The 18561-nt window shown below is 49.7% G+C and overlaps 1 protein-coding gene across 1 annotated transcript in view; it reads left to right on the top strand.

Annotated features, from left to right (window-relative positions):
- The first annotated feature begins 13500 nt into the window (after positions 1 to 13500).
- SPAG6 (sperm associated antigen 6) overlaps positions 13501 to 18561 on the top strand; it is a 70487-nt gene continuing 65426 nt past the window's right edge. Inside the window, exons 1-2 of the mRNA XM_074986278.1 lie at positions 13501 to 13629; positions 13731 to 13826. Coding sequence (XP_074842379.1) covers positions 13605 to 13629; positions 13731 to 13826 — 121 coding nt within the window. The 5' untranslated portion in view covers positions 13501 to 13604. The remainder of the gene's footprint in view (positions 13630 to 13730; positions 13827 to 18561) is intronic.

An 18561-nucleotide genomic window follows, 5' to 3' on the forward strand; every position in this document is an offset into this window, starting at 1 on the left:
CCCTTCAAAACTTAAAAAATATTTCTACCCTAAACTGGCCCTGGCGTCAGTCAATCCTTTTAAGAATGAGAAGCGCCTCTATCTACCTAAGGGAGGTGGAGCACGTTGGTGTTTCCCTAGCAAATGTTTTGCTACATGCTGTTTAGTCATTGGATATGGGTGGGGGGAGCGAAGAAATCCAAGCTAGCATCCTGATTGTTCTACATCAGAACATTGCAATCATACGCCTGATTTCACAGGACAGGCTTAGCAATTAAAATGCACCATTGTCAGCAGAGGTATACGTAAGCCTTTAAGTGATTCTTTATAGCCCATGAAGATAAAATAGGCATGTAATGTGATAATACAAGGAACGCCTCCTCCTTAGATTCATCCTAAAGATTAAGGGAGAAAACAAGCCAAAGCATACGATGTCCAATTGCATTTGCTGTGAAAACTTGGTCAGTCAATCAGATCTGTCCCCTACGCGGGTAAAATTTAAGGCAGGTTTATCTTGCATGCATCACCTTTTTCATCGCTCCTTGCTCCAAAATTCAGTGCCGGTTCAGCTCCCCGATGCTCCAGGCACGCGTTTTGTTTCACTCAGAATGGTGCATGCGGATGTAACGGCCCACTCGACCGGAAAAGTGTTTAAGAACTTTTCTCCCAGGCAGAATAGTGGCCCCGGAGATATGGTGTATTGCTTAAACCCGCCCGTCCCGTCGCTTTTCAATAGGCCAGCGATCAGCTTGTAGCTGTAGCAGTCCCAAGGAGAACTCCAAGGAGCCCATCAGCGTGCTGTAATTAGACCGTAGCTCTAAGAAGCTTCTTTCCTTCGCATGCCAAGGTGTCCGGGGGAAAAGGCACCTGTTAGCTAGCTCGGCTGCAAGACGCTTTCCTTCACTGCTACAGGGACTCCGATGTTTCACACGCGAAGGCAGAGCGGTAGACAAACGTCTCTGGACAGTGCCGGTCCATTTCTTCCTTCCGTCCTCCAGCCCCATCAGACACGCGACTCCATCTCCCCCAGCACTTGTGCCCAAGAACCGAGCTCTTTCGTTAGCGATCTCCAGGGCGAAGCCGCAGCTCTGCCAGACTCTCAGGGACCGACGCGGGGGGAGAAACACCTCTGCTCTCGGGGTTTGCTGCCCAGCCCTGGCTCGCAAGCGACCCTTCCCGCTGACCCGGTGCTGGATTTATCACACGCAGCCTCTCCTCGCGGAGAGCTGGAGTTACCTTCGGCAACATCGCAGGCGACCTCCTGCAGTTCCGACCTTTACCGCCAAACAGACTCGCGACGATCGGCTTCGCGGAGGCACATGCTCAAGGGGCTCCCGCTCTCCAGAGAAAAGCGAGGGCGAGTCACCTGCGGCTCCCTCCCTCCCAGCCGCTTCTGTCCTCCTGGTCTAGATCCCGTGCGGTTCCGAGGCAGTGGTCACCTCGCGAAGCGTTTCCTGCTTCCGCTGTTCAGTTTTAACCTCCTTGCCCCGCCGTCGGGGACCGGACACGGATTTCCGACGTTGCCCCAGACGCGCCCTCCTTTCCTGGGCACTCCGCCGCGGGTCCTGCCCGGAGAACGCCGCCGCCGGCGGAAGACGTGACAGCGTTCCGCTGCCAGAGCCTCGCCGCGCTAGGCAATCCCGAGCGGAGGGGCCGTTTGGAGGGGATCGGGATCCGGACCGCGCTTTTCCCCGCTGGGTTCCTGCGCTCCCTTTCCCGCAACCAGCCAGGAAGAGCCACAGGAGGACAAAAGACGCTCCCGGAGCCCCGCGCGCCTCCCCCGCGTTTACGGGCGTTGGGCGCCGCGATTTAGCCCGGGCGCCCGTGGGCCGTGGCACACGCGAGGCTGCAGGAAGGACCCCCGCGGCGCTGGGCGCTCCCTGCTCGCGAAGCAGAAAGGCAACTCGCGCCCGCTGTCCCCGGAGCTGCGCTGCGGCACGCGCGCGCCTGGAAACCCCGAAGGGACCCCGGGAAGGAGGCGATCTCGCCGCTTGAGCCCGGACACCGAACCCGGGCTCGGGCGGTCCCTCTCGGCGCCTCGCTGCAGACGATAACGCGAGCCCCGCCGCGGGCGCCTCCCTCTCCCCTCGGCACCTCGCGTGGCAACTAACGCCCAGCCCGGGCTGCGCCGCCGGGCGCCTCCATCCCTCCCCGCGGCCGGAGGAAGCGAAAGTGGCGCGGCGGAGCGCCGAGGGTGCAGCGCTTGGGCTGGGGGGAGGGGCGGGAGCCGGGATGCAAAACCGCCCGGGCGGGCGGGGAGGGGCTGTTTCCCCGCACCAGCGCGCGGTGCTGGGGAAATAACCCCCCGGCGGCTGCTTAATGGGGAGCCGCGGGCGTGAGAGGAAAGATGCGGCGGCTGCAAATTCCCCCCCTCCCACCCAACCGGCGCGCGCCGGGCTGGCTCGGCGTCTGCACTGGAGCGATCGCGGCTGCCTGCAGCGGCGGCGGGGAGCCGGGGAGAGGCCATCTTGCGCCTGCGCAGCTCGCCTGGAGCGCTGCCCGCGTCTCTGCCGCCGGATTCGAACGCGGGCGTTCTGGCTGCGCCCCCCGGCAGAGAGCCGCGGCCGCTGGCCGGAGCCCGGGGGCCGGGATGCTGCGGCTGCTCTGCTCCAGGCCACGGTCCCCGCCCGCGGGGGCTGCCGGGGAACCGGCGGCAGGAGCAGAGCGCCCTGCTTTGCACAGGTAGCTGGAACACCCGCCTCGCCCCCGGCGCTCGGGAGCGGTCGCCACGTAGCGATCCCTGGGTCGAATCAGCCCCCGCGGCCCATCCCAGCCCTCCGCTGCCGCGGCCGCTCTGCGGGCTGGACGGTACCAAAGCAGGCAGCCCTGGCACCAGCGAGCCGGAGACGCATCGCTCCCCGCCCCGCCCCGGCGGCCACCGCTAGCAAGTTACCAACTTCTGCCAGCTGTAACCATTTCTAAGCCGGTTCCCTGCTCGTTCTGCGCGGGCGCATGATTCCCAGCCGGGCTGGGTGGGGTGACGGACACCCCATTTCTCCGGGCGTCGCTGGAGAGGAGGAGAAGACGCTCCTCTTTTGTTCTCCTGCGGGGACGACACGAATCCCTCCGGCGGCGATCGCCAGCCCTGCTCACCCGCCCGCCTACGCGCCCACGCGTAACTCAGCCGCCCGCGCCGACAGGCCAGGCCAAGGCAACCGAGTCGCAGGCAGACCGGCTGATCCAGTGAGTGAGGGGGGATGTCCGTGGGAAGCCGCCCCCCATTGACACGCCTGGCCCAGTCTGTGACTCCCCTCGGACTTGCTTCCAGCCCCCAAATCATTCGGCTTCCAGGGCGTCCCTCCAAACGCTGCCCGCATCCAGCGGCAAAACCAGGCGGCAGAGCCCCAGCAGGGCGGAGGCAGCTGGAAGAAACTCGCTCCCCCCGCCCGGGAAGTGGCAGCTGCCATTTGGCGCTTGTCGTGCAAAGGCCGGTCGTTGCATATCGCACCTCAGACCCAGCGACAAAGGGAAGGAGTTTTGATCGCTGTAAAAGATGCAAATCCCCCCCCGGCCCCCTCGAGGCTCTTTGCATTTGCCACTGCGGCGCGGCTTCCCGGGGGCCACGGCAGTTCCAGCAAACGTCCTTGGAGCGATTGGCATCGCCCGCCGAATAACAGGAGAAAATGGGAACTAACCCCCGGGCTGTCCCTCTGCTCCTCCCCAGCGGCCGGGGTGAAATGCCCGCGGAGTGGCTCAGCCCCCGCTGGGGCTTGCTCCGACCCGCGGGAAAGCAGCGAGCATTGGCCTTTCCCTCCGCGCACAGGGGCTGAACTCAGGGCGGACGTGGTGGCAGCCGTGGGCTCCCGGCACCGTCTGCACCCAGCAGGCGCTTCTCGGGGGACCGGCTGGGGGGTGGCGCTGGGGGGTGATCAGAGACCGGGACGTGGCGGGCGCCCCGCTGCGATCGCAGACGCGGGTGTCGCCTCCCTAAACGCAGCCGCCGCCGCCCCGCTTGGGGGTTTCCCCGCACAATGAAGCGCTCGCGCGGGGGAGGCCGCCGCCGCCTTCTAGCGGGGGCTGCTGGCGAGGCCGCCACTGGCGCTGGGGTGAAGTCATGGACGGGCGCCCTTAGGGAGCTCCTTGAGTTATTTCCAGCAGACCCGCGTCGTGGCTGAGCCTGGGGGCCTCACTCACCGGCGGGGCAATAGCCAGGGGCGCTTTGGCCGAGGCGCACCCTGAGGCGGGGTGGGAGGTAGCGGGGAGGGGGCGAGGAAATACAAGGACAGGCCCCGGGGCAGCGCTGGGAGTCCGCGTCCACAGAGACGACCCGCAGCCCTCTGGCACCTAATGGGCTGAGGAGCGCGGAGAGGGCCGCGTACAACCCGCTGGCACGCGGCGAGGGAGGCTAGAGCCTGATCCTGCTAGGGTGAAGTCTACGAGCCCCGCAAGGGCAGGAGAGAACCGGCCGCCCTGTGCTCTGAGAGGGGCCCAGGAGTCACCCGCTGTAAAGGGAGAGGTGTGTACATAACCGCACCCTTCTGACACGCGTGGGGGGCGTGTACATAACCTCACCCTTCTGACACGTGTCTGTGTGTGTGTGTACGGGGCCCACGTGTGTGTGCTTGTGTGTGGGGGACACGTATATAACAATTCTTTATCCCCCGCCTGGGTCGTACAGAACTTCTCCCTCTGAGCCCTGAGGGTAGCTACCCTCACACTGTAGGGACTCCAATCGCTTCTCCTTTGCCTTGGCTCTCGCCACAGCTCCCAGGCAGGATACAGTCCAGGGATGCGCGAAGGGTCTATGTCACGCACCCGCCAGGATCTGCCATTTTGTCTCTGCAAGTGCATTGGCTCTTGCCTTTCTTGGGGTCGTGTGTCTACGATAATACCGGGCCTGTAGCATCAGTACCTCCCCCATCCCTTGCCAGCTGCCGGGCCGGGTCCCAAGGTGTAGCCCCCCTCTCGGTGCTCGCTAGATGACTCCAGGGAGCCCTACGAGCGGCGGCCTCTGCATCCCCGGCGCTTTCCTAGCCACCTCTCTGCTAGGTGCTTGGAGCGCGCATGCTGTTCAGCTGATTTGTTGCTAGTAGCAACCACACGACAGCGATTTCCAGCCCGCTCTGCTGCTGGTGCCTCTTGTTACGCTTCGTTTTTCTCCCGCAGACCAGGGCATCTCGCGCCCGCCGGCTGCGCGGCACTCATTTGCCCCCACCCTTACACGCAGCAACTGAAGGAACAACGGCCTTGTGGGTGCCGATGGTTGTCCGCGCTGGGTAACACGCTAAGCTGGTCTTCGGGGTCAGGATCTCAATATCGGCCGCCAAGCCCCGCCTTATTGTCCCCGGCTCCTTTCACCTCGCATTGGCTGGGAGCGTCCTTGCACATCCCCATCGCGCGGCTCCAGCTCTGCTCTCTCGGTGCACGGTCAGCTCTCTGTTACGATAGACAGGGATAGTCTGCAGCCCTCGCTCAAAACACCCCCCCCCCCCACGTCTGTGAATAGCTACAAAGAAAGACCCAACTGGTTTCAGATCCTCAAAGTAATTTAAGGTTTCTTTCAGTTGTGGGACACGACGTTCTTGTTGTTCTGCAGGAACCCAAGGATGGAACCGCACCCACGTGTTTGCCTCTGGCTGGACAAAGTAGTCCGGACTGCGAGGTTCTGAGCGCTGCTTCCGTTTGTGGGACTGACCTGTGTGGTTGCACGGTTCCTTTCATTTCGTTGCCTTTCTTGTGTTACGTCGTTCTTCTTTTCCTGTCCCTGAGTTAGTCCTGGGAGCGCGTGCTAACTTCCACCAAGCAAATTCACCTCATTCAACGCTACTTACAAAGGGCTCGTTAAAATGCCAATGTTGCCTTCTCAGGTCAGGAAAAAAGCAGAATTCTTCTCTAACGTGTTTGAAGGGTCTTTAGATTTCTGGCATCCCTTAGCAGAACTGTTTTAAAATCCACGTTTCAAATCCACGTATTTTATATCGCCAAAATATGAGGAAAGGAACCCACAAAGTTATTCTATTTTTAGGTTATATAGCACGGCATTTAGGGAAAAGGGAATATTATTTTGTTCCAATTGTATTTCTCTTATGGACTCTCTGTAAAATTAACTCGGGTGCCAAGCCAACGTTGAAGTTAATTAATAAACTAACATGACTCGTTAATTACTCCTGTGATGATCCCCAAGACAAATATATTCTCTAATAAACCACCCTGGACCCCTGAATACCAATAATAAGTCACATCGCCGGCGAAAAAGTTGTCAGCTGAAGTTAGCAGCCTTAACCTCTAAGGCACAGAAGAAGATCCGCTGAGCTCACTGCATCATCCTTCCCACCAAAACCTCAGACCTGCTAAGTGATGGCGTCACTATCCAATGAAAAAGCCATTTTTGCGAAACTATGTGTGCTCCAACCAGTTATTAACACGTTTAAACAAGTCCGGTTGCCAAGCTAAGGTGTAAACATAATACAAGTAAATACTATATAAGACTGACTGGCAGAAATTCTGCTAAATTACGGTAACTTTGCAGAATTTAAGGAACATAAAATGTGATTTAACAGCTTCAGGTTCTATTATCTACTTTTAAATCCTTCTCAGATACCGAAAACATTAAGAGGCTGATGTGAAGTCGTGAACAGAAGTCCTTAAAACTGTTGCACTTAGGTCATAGTGATAATACGAATCCAGGATCATAGAATACATAAACCCATCAACTAAATACGACCCGATTTCAAGCAGTCCCGATATATTTCTCATTCTTTATACATCTATAGTCACCTATATAATCCTAAGTAATTATACCATTTAAATGATGCATGTACGTGTGATTATTTTCGAATCATCCCGGAAAAATTTGCTTCCAAACTTTGCACAGTCTAATCACAAAGCACAATTTAAGCGACAGAAAGATGTAAGAATTATTTACCTGGTATCACACAGGGAAGTAAAAAACCTGATGCAACGCATCCTCATTGACACAAATAAGAGAGTAAAAAGTTTTTTTCCCCTTCGGTCTTTCAAAAACAAACAAACAAACACATAAAAAACAAAACCAAATACCCACAGGCCAACAACAGCTGTGCTGTGGACTGAGACAGTGTGAATATTACCTCATTTTCTCGTGAGAACTGAATCTCCTAATGTATCAAGGGACAAGATTAAAGACCATCCATATTAATGGGAATTAGCGCGATTCACTTGAATAATGGTTGGTTTTCTTGTTTTATTTTAAATTTGAAACTAATAATACAGCTATCATGGTAACATGCCTAAGGCTACAGATTTTCCATTATAAGCACTCACGAGCCAAACAATTAGGTCTGAAGACTACGTCATTTCCATAAACGACTTTCTGTCTCGAGCACTTTTGCAAGAATCAATGATGTCTATGGACTGAATTTCCATACAGAGTTCTCATAGTTTATTACTATCTATGGAAACAGACCTCCAAAAAGTACAGGAACAAAATAGAGAAGGAACACTTGGTACGTTTCTTGTTATAATGTTGGCTTCTTCATATTTAAAAACACGTGCCTTGTTTCGCCAGCCAAATCAATTATACCTGCAATTAACACTTCTACTTCTTTAACAAACGTTGAACATAAATCATCAGTGTTTATTTTTGTAATTTAACTTAAGCACCCGAAATTAGAATGACAGAAATGTGTTTAACAGCTGTTGCCTTTGTCAAATACAAGTGGTGACAATTTCCCAAAATATTTTCTATTGCAAATGACCTCTGCCAGTCTGATTTGACGAGTCATTTATTTTTAGAGCGAAACACACTTCCAGTTTTTGTTTTAAAGGAGAATTTTTGGACCAAATTCTCAATGAACCAGTTGATTCTGGTGGATAGTGCTGCTGGTGTCAGTAAATTTTATTTGCCACTGAACAGATTTCACGCATTATTTATTAACACACTATAACTTCCTTAAAAGCTGGTAAGTTTTACTACACTTTCTAATGGGGCTGAAATAATAACTTCTTTAAACTTTAAGGCATTTACAAGCCTTTGTTATTCCTTAGATAACACATTCGTGTCATGAGTAATATTCTTCTTTGTAGTTGTTACAGTTAAAGCTTTAAAGAAGAGCAAAAGATTTCCAAATTATGATGATATTTTATTTTACGTTTTGGATATATTTCATTTTTATTAAAGAGGAACTGTCTGGCTTTACACGTTCCATTATCATTTGAAGTTAGAGTCAGTTGGCCCATATTTGAGTGAAATGCTGAGAGAAGCTTTGTTCACAGATATTCTACTTATTTAGAATTACCTTCAAAGGAATTTGGAGCACAGCATGCCACCTCCGTATGTTCACAGAATGTCCCCTTTCAGTCCCCCTGCTTAACTTAAGTACTATAGCGATGCCCCTGGGTTTATATTTATTTACAAATATAATCTTAGTTCTGCGAGACCAATCATAAAACAGAACTCCAGATGTATAAAGTAATTATGATAGTCGACCTGGAGCTCCTTAAAGCACCGTATCCTTCTAGTTCTGAACTTTTAACGCCCTCTCCTAAGAGTCCAACGCAGTGGCAAGGTTATCTAACAATTTAATAGTCAATGTTTTAAGTTTTATTTTAACCGGAAAGGCTGTAAAAGCCAAAGTTAAGCAGCCTGCTATGCCTGATGGAAACAGAAATTTGTTGCTTACTGGCCTCTGGACATTGCTCTGTTGCCACCAAGAGATACACCCTTTCTTATTGGATTTAATCCTGTGTGCTGCAGGAGACGCAGTATCTCCGGTAAAAGCTCCCAGAGAGAGACCACTCTGTCGAGTGCAGTATAAACACCACATTAAACTCCGTCTCGTACTTGGGAGGAACTTTCTTTAGAGAGAGGCAGTAAATACCACTCCCCCAACGCCTTTCCAAGGGACTTTTCACATTCTCGAACATTTTTGAACGGCAGCAGCCACGTGGGCGCCCCCGTTACTCAACTTGCTCCTGAAAAAGCAATCACTTCTATTTGAAATGACAATCGATTGTTCCTTATGAACGAAGACGTCTGCCCTCGGGCCGCGCGTGTGCCCACCCGGCTGCCTGCTGGGTGCAGACACATGGCGTTGTCAGAAGGAAGCTAGTCAAAACAACCAACGTGCTATTTCTCGGCTGCACATGCGCGATGCGCGGCCCAGCCCTCTTCCTGGCTCGGCGGCCACACCAGCCCCAGCCTCGCCTTGCAGGCAGCCCGCGCCCTGCTGCGGGGCTTGGGGGGATTTTAAACCCTCACCGCCGCTCTGTTAAAGGAACCCAAACCAAGGGCCAGCGCAGGGGCCTGGCGGCGAAGGGCTCTACTAGCTCGCGGATCTGGCCGCCAGGGGAGGAGAGAAAGGGCTCCGGAGCTAGCCACGCCGCAGGGGGCCCGTGCGCCCTTCCTGTCCGCCGAGCGCCCGCGGGTCGTGCGGGGCAGCGGCTCTGGCCCCTTCCCCCACCCTCGAGGGGTTGGCTGGAGCTGCGGAGGCGCGCCAGTAGAGCTACGCTGCGCCGGGGTTTCCGGAGGGGCAGCCCTGTTAGCCTGCAGCGTCACAAAACCAGGCAGTCCCGTGGCACCTGAGAGCCTAAGCGAGGGACGTGTTAGCTCATGGCCCTCCGGGTTTGCCCCCGGCCTAAGAAGTACATTGGCCCGTCTGTAAGGTGCCACAGGATCGGTTGTTTTTCCTGTTTCCAATGACGTGATCGAAAGCGCAGGGTAGGGGGAGTCCCGGCGCCCGTAAAGGGCGGGAGTTATGACTAAGCTGGTCTGTTTCAAGTTCAAGTAGTCCCAGGGCTGCAAAACTAGTAATTTCCCCTGCTCCCCCGCCAGCGGCTGCCGGGTGGCGGCCACCGAGCCTGAGCCTGGCTGGGTTTAGTAACAGCCACACACCCTCCTCCCTCCCAGAAGACACAAACACACACACCCGCCCCTTCTCCCAGCAGACACACACATACAAACACATACACCCCCTCTCTCTCCCAGCACCCCCTCCTTCTCTCCCCAGCACACACACGCACACGCTCCCACCCCAGCAGACGGAAAAGGAGTTTCCCAGCTGCGCACCCGCTGGAAGCCCCCCCCTCGAGCTGCTACTCGCTGCGGCGCCGGGACTGAGAGTGACTTTCTGTACCAAGCACTCAAGGGAGCAAGCGGCTGCTTTTCCAGCCAAGTGCTTGGCAGCAGGTCTCCTGCCGGCCCCAGCCGTGGGCTAAGCGAGGTCACCCAGACTAGCTGGGTCGCTGCTTCCCGCTGCAGCTTCCGCGGCGGAAGGCACCAGCCCGGCCCGGGGCTGAGGGCTCACGAAACGCCGCCCAGCTACAGACGCTGCTCTGGCAGCGAAGTGCAACGAGGGGACGCCGAGCCTGGAAACCTTCGCTACCCCCGCGTGGGGCGGTGCTCGCCGCTGCGCGCCGGGCCGCGGAAATCCCCCAGAGCAATGGGCATTACGCGGGGGAGCGTCTGCAAGGGCATGTCCGTCGGCTGCGGCTCTCCTGAACGCCCCAGCAGCAGGAGCCGGGTCTATACCCTGCCCATTGCAGGGCCGGCCCTCCCAAGGCCCCCTCCCCGCTTTCCAGGGCCCCAGCGAGCCTCGAACGCCGAGCGCCTCGACTGACTCGGCCCCCTTCCGCCCGGCTTGTGCCACGGGACTTCCCTCCTCCGGCTTGGGGCGCTGGTTTAACTCGCGGCTGCGTGCCGGAGCGCAGAGGCTGCCGGCTGCCTTCTCCAAAAAGAACTGCTCTACCACTGGATTAATTCTTTCACCCAGTTGCACAGAAAGGGGGGGAAAGGCAAACGGTTCCCAGGGCTTAAATTCTCTCTCTCGTCTCTCTTTTCTTTTTGTTTTCTGTTAAGACCTTAAACAGTTGCAGAAGACGCAGCTGGGCTTTGTTAAAATGCCATGTGAATTCTTGGGAGATATTGATTTTCACTAACCACATTACTTTTTTATCCCCTCCAATTAATAAAGCGGAGGGAAAACCCAGAAGTAATATAAGCAAACAGGGTTTAAATTAAACCGCAAAAGTAGACCTGCTAAATATCACTCAGTTGAGGGAGCGAGAGATCCTTTCAGTTGAGATTAATTTTAAAGCAGTATTTAAAGGCTCTCCCTCCGGGGAGGAAGGATTTTGCTGTGGTTTTCACTGAAGCACTTAAAATCTCATCATTTTGTACCATCTTTCTTCTCAGGAGCAGGCCCTAGAACAAGCAGCAACAGCGAAGATGTTTTACTTCTAGGTCACAAGCCCAGTGAATTTCAAATAAAGCTTGAAGGTGTTAAGCACCTTCTAAAATCGGACTGTGTGTGTGTAGAAAATAGAAATGTCTGCATCACGTTACATACCCTGCAGTGATTTAGAATGCGCACACACACACACACACACACACACACTAAACTTACCACTTAAATTTACAGGTGATATAAAGATGACATTTGACTTTGTGTGCAGCAAATTTTAGGTGACAAATATGAGGAATTGTCTCAGATTGAGATGTTCCTAGAGGAGGCTTTGGGAAAAACTGATCAAATAAACAGTGATAAGTCACAGAGACAGATGGTATTCACCCCAGTTCTTAAAGAACGTAAAAATGAGATCGCAGGACCATTAACTGTGACGTGTAATTTATTTCAAATCAGCCTCTTTACTAGATGACGGTGGATAGCTAAGGTGACACTGATTTTTCAAAAAGGCTCCGGAGGTAACCCTGGTAGTTACAGGTCAAGAAGCCTAAGTTCAGTACCAGGTAAATGGGTTGAAAGACAGTAAAAAACTGAAATAACACCATTTATTGGGTAAAAGTTAACATGGCTTTTGGAAAGAGAAATCCAGTGGCCATAGTGCGCTTGGAGTTTTGGAAAGCCTTTAACAAGCTCTCTCACCAAAGGTTCTTAAGTAAAACAGGAAGTCAGGGGATAAGGAGGAAGTTCCTCTCATTGATCAGTAACTGGTTAAAAGATGGGAAACAAAGGAAGGGAAAAACGATCAGATTTCACAGTAAAGGGAGAAAAATAGTGAGGTCTACCAAGGATCTGTCCTGTTCAACATATTCTTAAATGATCTGGAAAAGGGAGTGAACAGTGTAATGGAAAAATTTGCAGATCGTGGAAAATTACTCAAGTTAGTTTCACAAATAACAAGCAGTTCCGTAGCACCTTGGAAACTAACACATTTATTAGGTCATGAGCTTTCGTGGGTAAGACCCGAGGCACAAAGAGATCTCATCAAAACTGAGTGCCTGGACAAGAAAATAGCAGATGAAATTCAGTGTTGATAAATGCAAAGTAATGCACACTGGAAAGCAAAACCCCAACTCTGCATACAAATGGAGGGGTCTAAATTAACTGTTACCAGACAAGAAAGCGACTTTGTAGCACGGTCGATAGTCCTCTGAAAACATTTCAGTGCGCAGCAGCAGTCAAAAAAGCTCCAACAGAGAATTTGGTACCATGGGGGAAGGGAAAATAATAAGATGGGGAATATCACAATGTCATTCTACAAAGCCATGGTATATAAGAATTGGAAAAAGTTTGGGGAAGGGCAACAAAAATAACTTGGGTTATGGACCAGCTTCCATGTGAGGAACGGTCAAAGGGACTGGGACTGTTCATCTTAGAAAAGAGACAACTGCGGAAGATCTAACAGAAGTCTATACAATCAGGAGTGGTGTGGTGAAAGTATATAGGGAAGTGTTCGTTACCCCTTCATATAAGACAACAACAATCAGGGGTCACCCAAAGGAATTAAGAGGCAGGAGGTTCAAAACAAGTGTAAGCAAGTACTTCACACCAGTTAACCTGTAGAACACTTGCCAGATGATGTTTTCAAGGCCAAATGTTTAAGAGTTCATGCTGGAATTAGACAGGCTCACGGAGAATGGGTCCATCAATGGCTATTAGTCAAGATGGCCAGGGGAACAACCCCATGCGCTGCGTGCCCTTAAACCTCAAACTGATAAAAGGGAGAACCAGAGGACAGGGGATGGATCACTGGCTTAATGCCCCTGTGCTGATCACTGGCGATGTGGGACTGGCCGCTGCGAAAAGACAGGAGGCTTGGCTAGAATGACTGACCCTAGAGCTGACCCAGTAGGACTATTGGGATGTTCATCAATGTACAGGAGGCGTTCCACAAAGCGCCCCTACGCACTACGTAAGGGGGAGATGGCTTTTCTCCTCGGGAGGAACACAGGCCACCAAAATGAGCCCCAGCAAGCTCTGAGTGTGTGACAGCTCACGCCACCCGGCGCGCAGGCACTGCAGACACACGTGCCACGCGCCTGAGGCTGGCTCCGTTAGATCCGCGCGATGACAGCCTGGACCCTGCACTTCCGCACTCCTGTGACTTGCACCACCGACGAAGCAGCCCGCGGGCTCCTGCCACCTCTCGCGCTGTGCGGTGGGTCTGAGGCACCCTTCCCCCTCCGCAGCACCTCGCGCTCTCTGTGCTCCGGAGCCGCCCCCGGCCGCCCGCCCGCCCGCCCGCCGCGTGGCCAGAGCGGAGCAGCGAGCTCAGCCTTCTGATGTCACAATCGGGCGGAGGCGGCTCCTCCCCCCGCCGCGGGCCGGCTTCCGTTTGGTTACCTAGGAGAAGATACACACTGCGGCGCGGCGCGGCCTGAGCGCAACTGCTGCTGCCTGGTTCGGCGTGAGGTGGCTTGAGCACAGCGCCCAGTGCCCGCGTTCCGCCCCGCTCCCTCCGCCGCCATGAGCCAGAGGCAGGTTTTACAAGGTAGGTCCGTCCCGGGGTGCCGGAGAGCGGAGCGGGGTGGGGCGGGTTCTGCCCGCTAACTCCGGCCTCTCCCCGCTAACTCCGGCCTCTCCCTCTCGCAGTTTTCGAGCAGTACCAGAAAGCCCGCACGCAGTTTGTCCAGACGGTGGCCGAATTCGCCACTAGGCCGCAGAACATCGAGACCCTCCAAAACGCAGGTAAGGCGCCCCGGTTGTGCCGTCCCGCCGGGTCCGCGCGCGCTCCCGAGCAGCCCGCGGCACCAGCCTTCCGCACGCGCCCAGGCTGGTTTGGGCCCTGCTCTCCAGCCGGGTGTGAAGCCCCAGGGGCCTCTTCGCACCTTAACACCGAGCTGCATCTGCTCATCATGCGGATCCGCCAGCTGTAGAGTTGGCCTGGGCGGCAGCGGCGCGGCTTAATTCCACGGTCGCTGTGCCTGGGACAGAGGGCGAGAAGATAGATCCCTGCTCCTCCACCAGACCCAGTCTGGAGCCAATTTCTTTACTTCCCTTCCTCCTCACTGCACTTTAAAGAAGGGGGAAAGTTATGTTACTGTTGCATTTGAATAAAAAATACTAGAGTTTATCCTGTGCTGCTTCCTAATTGGGTGGTAAATCCCAGAGGATTAGCCCTGTTAGTCTGTAGCTGCCAAAACGAGGAGAGGTGTGGCACTTTGAGACAGATTTATTTGAACAAAAATTTTTGTGGGTTTAGCCAGGTTGGTTTGTACCTGCAAAAGATTGAGGAGTCCTGTGGCACTTCAAAGAGTAACAGATTTATCTGGGCATGAGCTTTCCTGGGGTTAGCTGTTAGTCTATCTGCAACGACAGCAGAGAGGCTTGTGGCACCTTAAAGACAGACAGATTTATTTGGGCATTAGCTCTTGTCGGTAAATGCAAAAAACCCTCCCACACTTTTGCCCAGATAAATCTGATGGTCTTTCAGGTGCCCCAGGTCTGCTTGTTGTTTTTCTAATTTGGTGATGGAAGAATAACATTTTATTTTGATATTATAATGGGATCTGACAATGGCAGAGTAGAAATATTGATCTCTGTTGGTAGAGGTGAAAAGAAAACTTTGCAGCTGTATGGAAATATTATTTTAAAATAGAAATGATTTCTGTTAAGTTCACAAAAGCTAAAAGTATTATAGGCAAAGCGTACTGAATGAGAAAACACTTATATGTTTTAAATATTCATCAATATTTATCAACATTTATCAATGGAATTCTTCCAGAGAGGGCTGAAGACTTTTTGTTTCGTTTTTGTTTTATCTGTTGCTTAGGCTGCCAGCCAGTTAATATGCTTCAACTCTATGGTTGTTGTTGCTGACATATTTGAGCACTCTCTTTGTTGTATCTTCCTGGGTGAAATTTAGTTTAACTGTACTCTTGGATTGGTCACACGCATTTTTTTGCTTGACTGCAATGTTATTTCTGATATTTAAAGGATATGTATACCTTTGAGTTAATATACAAATTCTGATTTATGTGTACTTAAAGGAAAATTTGGCAATGTATATGAGCATTGCTTATTGTGTATATACAGATGACTGTATTTGGAAGCATGAACAATCATTAATAAACAGACCTTTTTGTGAGGCTAGCAATGATATTGTAAAGCAAAGTCCTACTCAGATAGTAAGCAGGCAGATATTATGATACTTGTTGAATGCTTTCATCCATCTGATGTGTTTTGCAATCATCCAGAAATGTGGACTTTTTGCTATCAGAGTAGATAAAAAAAAACAATTATTTAAAAAAATAAAAAATTCAGATTTCTTATGTAAATTTAATTTTTTATTTAAATCAGTGTTTTGATTTTTCAAAATATAATCAATAAAATAGTAACTGTCTCATTTAAAAATAGTAGTTACAATTAAATCTCATCACAAACATGATGTATGTGCACTTAAACTTTCATAAAAATGAATTACTAGCTCTTGCATCTTCAGAATTCTGGCTTTCAATTTCTGTTTCCCAACAGACTAAAAAATAACATCTACAAAGAAAGACACAAGCTGGACAGGATTGTTTTTATTCTGTGCTTATGTGGTGGTGGACCTTGGCTAAGAACAGTAGAGGAGTTAGTTAGGACATTGTCTTAAAACAGGGAGACGTTATATAGGAAAGAGTGGAGACTGCATAGAAGGGAGCAGTGGAGCGGACAAGAAAGAAAAAGGGACGACATTATTTAGTGCATCCACAGGTTTCTGTATTTTCCCCACACTTTTGCCACAGAAAAACTATTATGGCTTTGGCTTCTGGACATGAGAGACCCTATCTGGGAATATTTTTAAGAAATTAATTCCTTGTGTAAAAAAGGAAAATGTGTCAAATGTGAGCAATGACAGAAGGTGATTCAGGATATAGTTGCAAAAATGAAACATCATTAGTAAGACTGCTTAATGGGAGAAAGTGATGTGGATGAAGATGTGGCTATGTGTAAGTGGGTCAACTGGTTAGTAACTTATATAACTTGCTTTGCAATGCAGTGTTCTTGAATACTCTCTCCATGTGTTTTCGTATGTGTGATTTGACAAATAAACGCCAAAGCTGACTGCTATGTTGGATGTTGCTTTAAAAAAAAAACGATTTATCTTAGCTAATCCTTATGGCTTGTTTCATTAGTTAACTAGACTTAGAATCTATCACCCAAGTATACAGTACAGGAAGCTGCAGTAAGAGAAATCTTGGGTTGCCAGTTGCCACTGTGTCATTTTCTTATTTTATATTATACAGCGTTTGCCTCTCTTTGAAACATCATAGCCACAGATCACAATGGTGATGCCATAAGACCATTCTCTATTTTATTTCAGCATACTGTAACTCTGCTCTTCCAAGGGAAACCCATTCTATTGCGCTCTCCAAAAACAGAAGTCCCCTTGAAGTCAGTGGGGCTTACTCCAAAATTGAGTGCACTCTAAGAACAGCCAGTCTTAGCTTTCTTGATACCTTGATTTAAATCAATGATTTTTTTTTTGGGTGGGAGTTAAATTATGATTTAAATAAATTATTTAAATCCATCAGCCCTGATTGCTATTATGGAATTTAATAAATCATAATAAAAATTGTCAGGCAAGTGAACTGATGAACAGTACAATGTGACTTACCTTATTTTATAGTATTGATAAACTTAGTAGAATAACATTTTGCTTTAAATACTTGTTTTTCAAGACTGTTAAACTGGTAGTTTTCCTCAAATGCTAGACAAAAAAGAAAGAAACAAAACATGTACATTTCAACTCTGTTAATACATTTTGAACCAAACCATATAATTATACCTAAGTTGTTAATAAAGAAATATTGGGCTTAATTGTGCAAATGATCCATGAACAGAACACCCATTCAGCAAGCCTTTTTATATTATTAGATGACTGTACTTCTTGATTTTGTCTTGTACAAAACCAGGGTATATACAAGCTGATCTTTGTGTCCTTACTGATGCAGTTTGCCCTCGTTTGTGAAACAGGACAGTTTGCTTAAACATGATTAAGGAATTTGGGATGGGTCTGAATATTTTAAATTGCGTTTGCAGGACTGCTTCCAAAACAAACTATTGAGTTTAGTAATTATTTTCAGAGTGAACAAGAACCCAACTAATCAACTAGATCAAACCTATCAATCAAACAAAAAACATTGACTTCCAGGCACAGTTATACTTTACTTTATTATTTTAAAACACTTATGGTTGATTAATTTAGTGCGAAGCTATTTGATTAGTTAAAATTCTGATCACTTTTACAAACCTGAAGAGAGAAGTTCAATGTCCCTACAATTAACTAACAATTAGAAATGAAAATGTAAAAACAGCTTTCTGAAGTTAAGTCAAATGAAAACATTGCTGAAAATATGTTTTAAATGAACAGTAACTAATTTTAAAAGCAGGAAATGGGTTTAATGCACTTGCATTTCTCCCCACAGACTTGAAACCAGTAGTAGAACTGCTTACAGGTGAGAACAAGGGCTCAGTAGCGCACCCACTGATATCAGTGGAAGCAGGACCGGAGGCATGAGATTGATATTTTTATCTTAGTTCCCAGTTGTATGCATGAAAAAAAACTGAAACCAACCATCAAGCAAATTGGCAAGATTCAGCCTATTAACAGTTTCTGTTCAAAACAAGCCCAGGACTGGGATATCTGAAGTACTCAAGTTCAGTATTCCAGGTCTGTTTTCTAAAATATATGTTGTAGGAATTATTTTGGGGAAAGTTCAGTGGCGTGTTATACAGGAGGTCAGGCTAGATCACAATGGTCCCTTCTGGCTATGAAATCTATGAGGGGCCTGATGCTGTATTTGTTGTGCAGCCAGAATTCTTACTGAGTTTTGGGTGGGCAAGGAATGTAGTATCAGATCCCAGTGTACTGGTATATTAGTACAGGACTGCACCATGGTTGCCTGCTAGGCCTGTTTCACTTTAGTCCTGTCATTTCTGTTTTGTAAGTTTAAAATTTTCTCTCAAATTCTACCTAAGAAAAATATTTGCTATAGTTTTTATGTAATTTTTGAATTGCAGATGTTCACAGGTGTTAAAAATGAAACTTGAATCCCTCCTTGAAAATCAGTTTGTCATCATATGATTGTAACAACAGGTGTTTGTACTGAAATACTTCACCAGATGTTTCAAATGCACAATTTCTAAAACTGAATGTTGTTTGGTATTTTCCCTTTAAAGGACCAAGAACCATTTTTCGAAGTATTGATGTTTAGCAGATGACTGTCATATCTTTTATAGTTGTGCAGCTGTATGAAGCTGTTTCTAATGAAACAAGAGCAGGGTGAAATTCCTTTATTAGATTAAAAATGAAAACATTCTATGTAGACTTAAAAGATGCTTCTTTGCTTATCTTCATTTAAAAAAAGAAATCACTGTTTATTAAGTGGAGAACAGTTTTAAAAAGATGTAGCACTTAACCCTGAAATCTGGTGTCTAC

The sequence above is a fragment of the Carettochelys insculpta genome, chromosome 2 (assembly GCF_033958435.1).
Source record: "Carettochelys insculpta isolate YL-2023 chromosome 2, ASM3395843v1, whole genome shotgun sequence".
Lineage (NCBI taxonomy): Eukaryota > Metazoa > Chordata > Testudines > Carettochelyidae > Carettochelys > Carettochelys insculpta.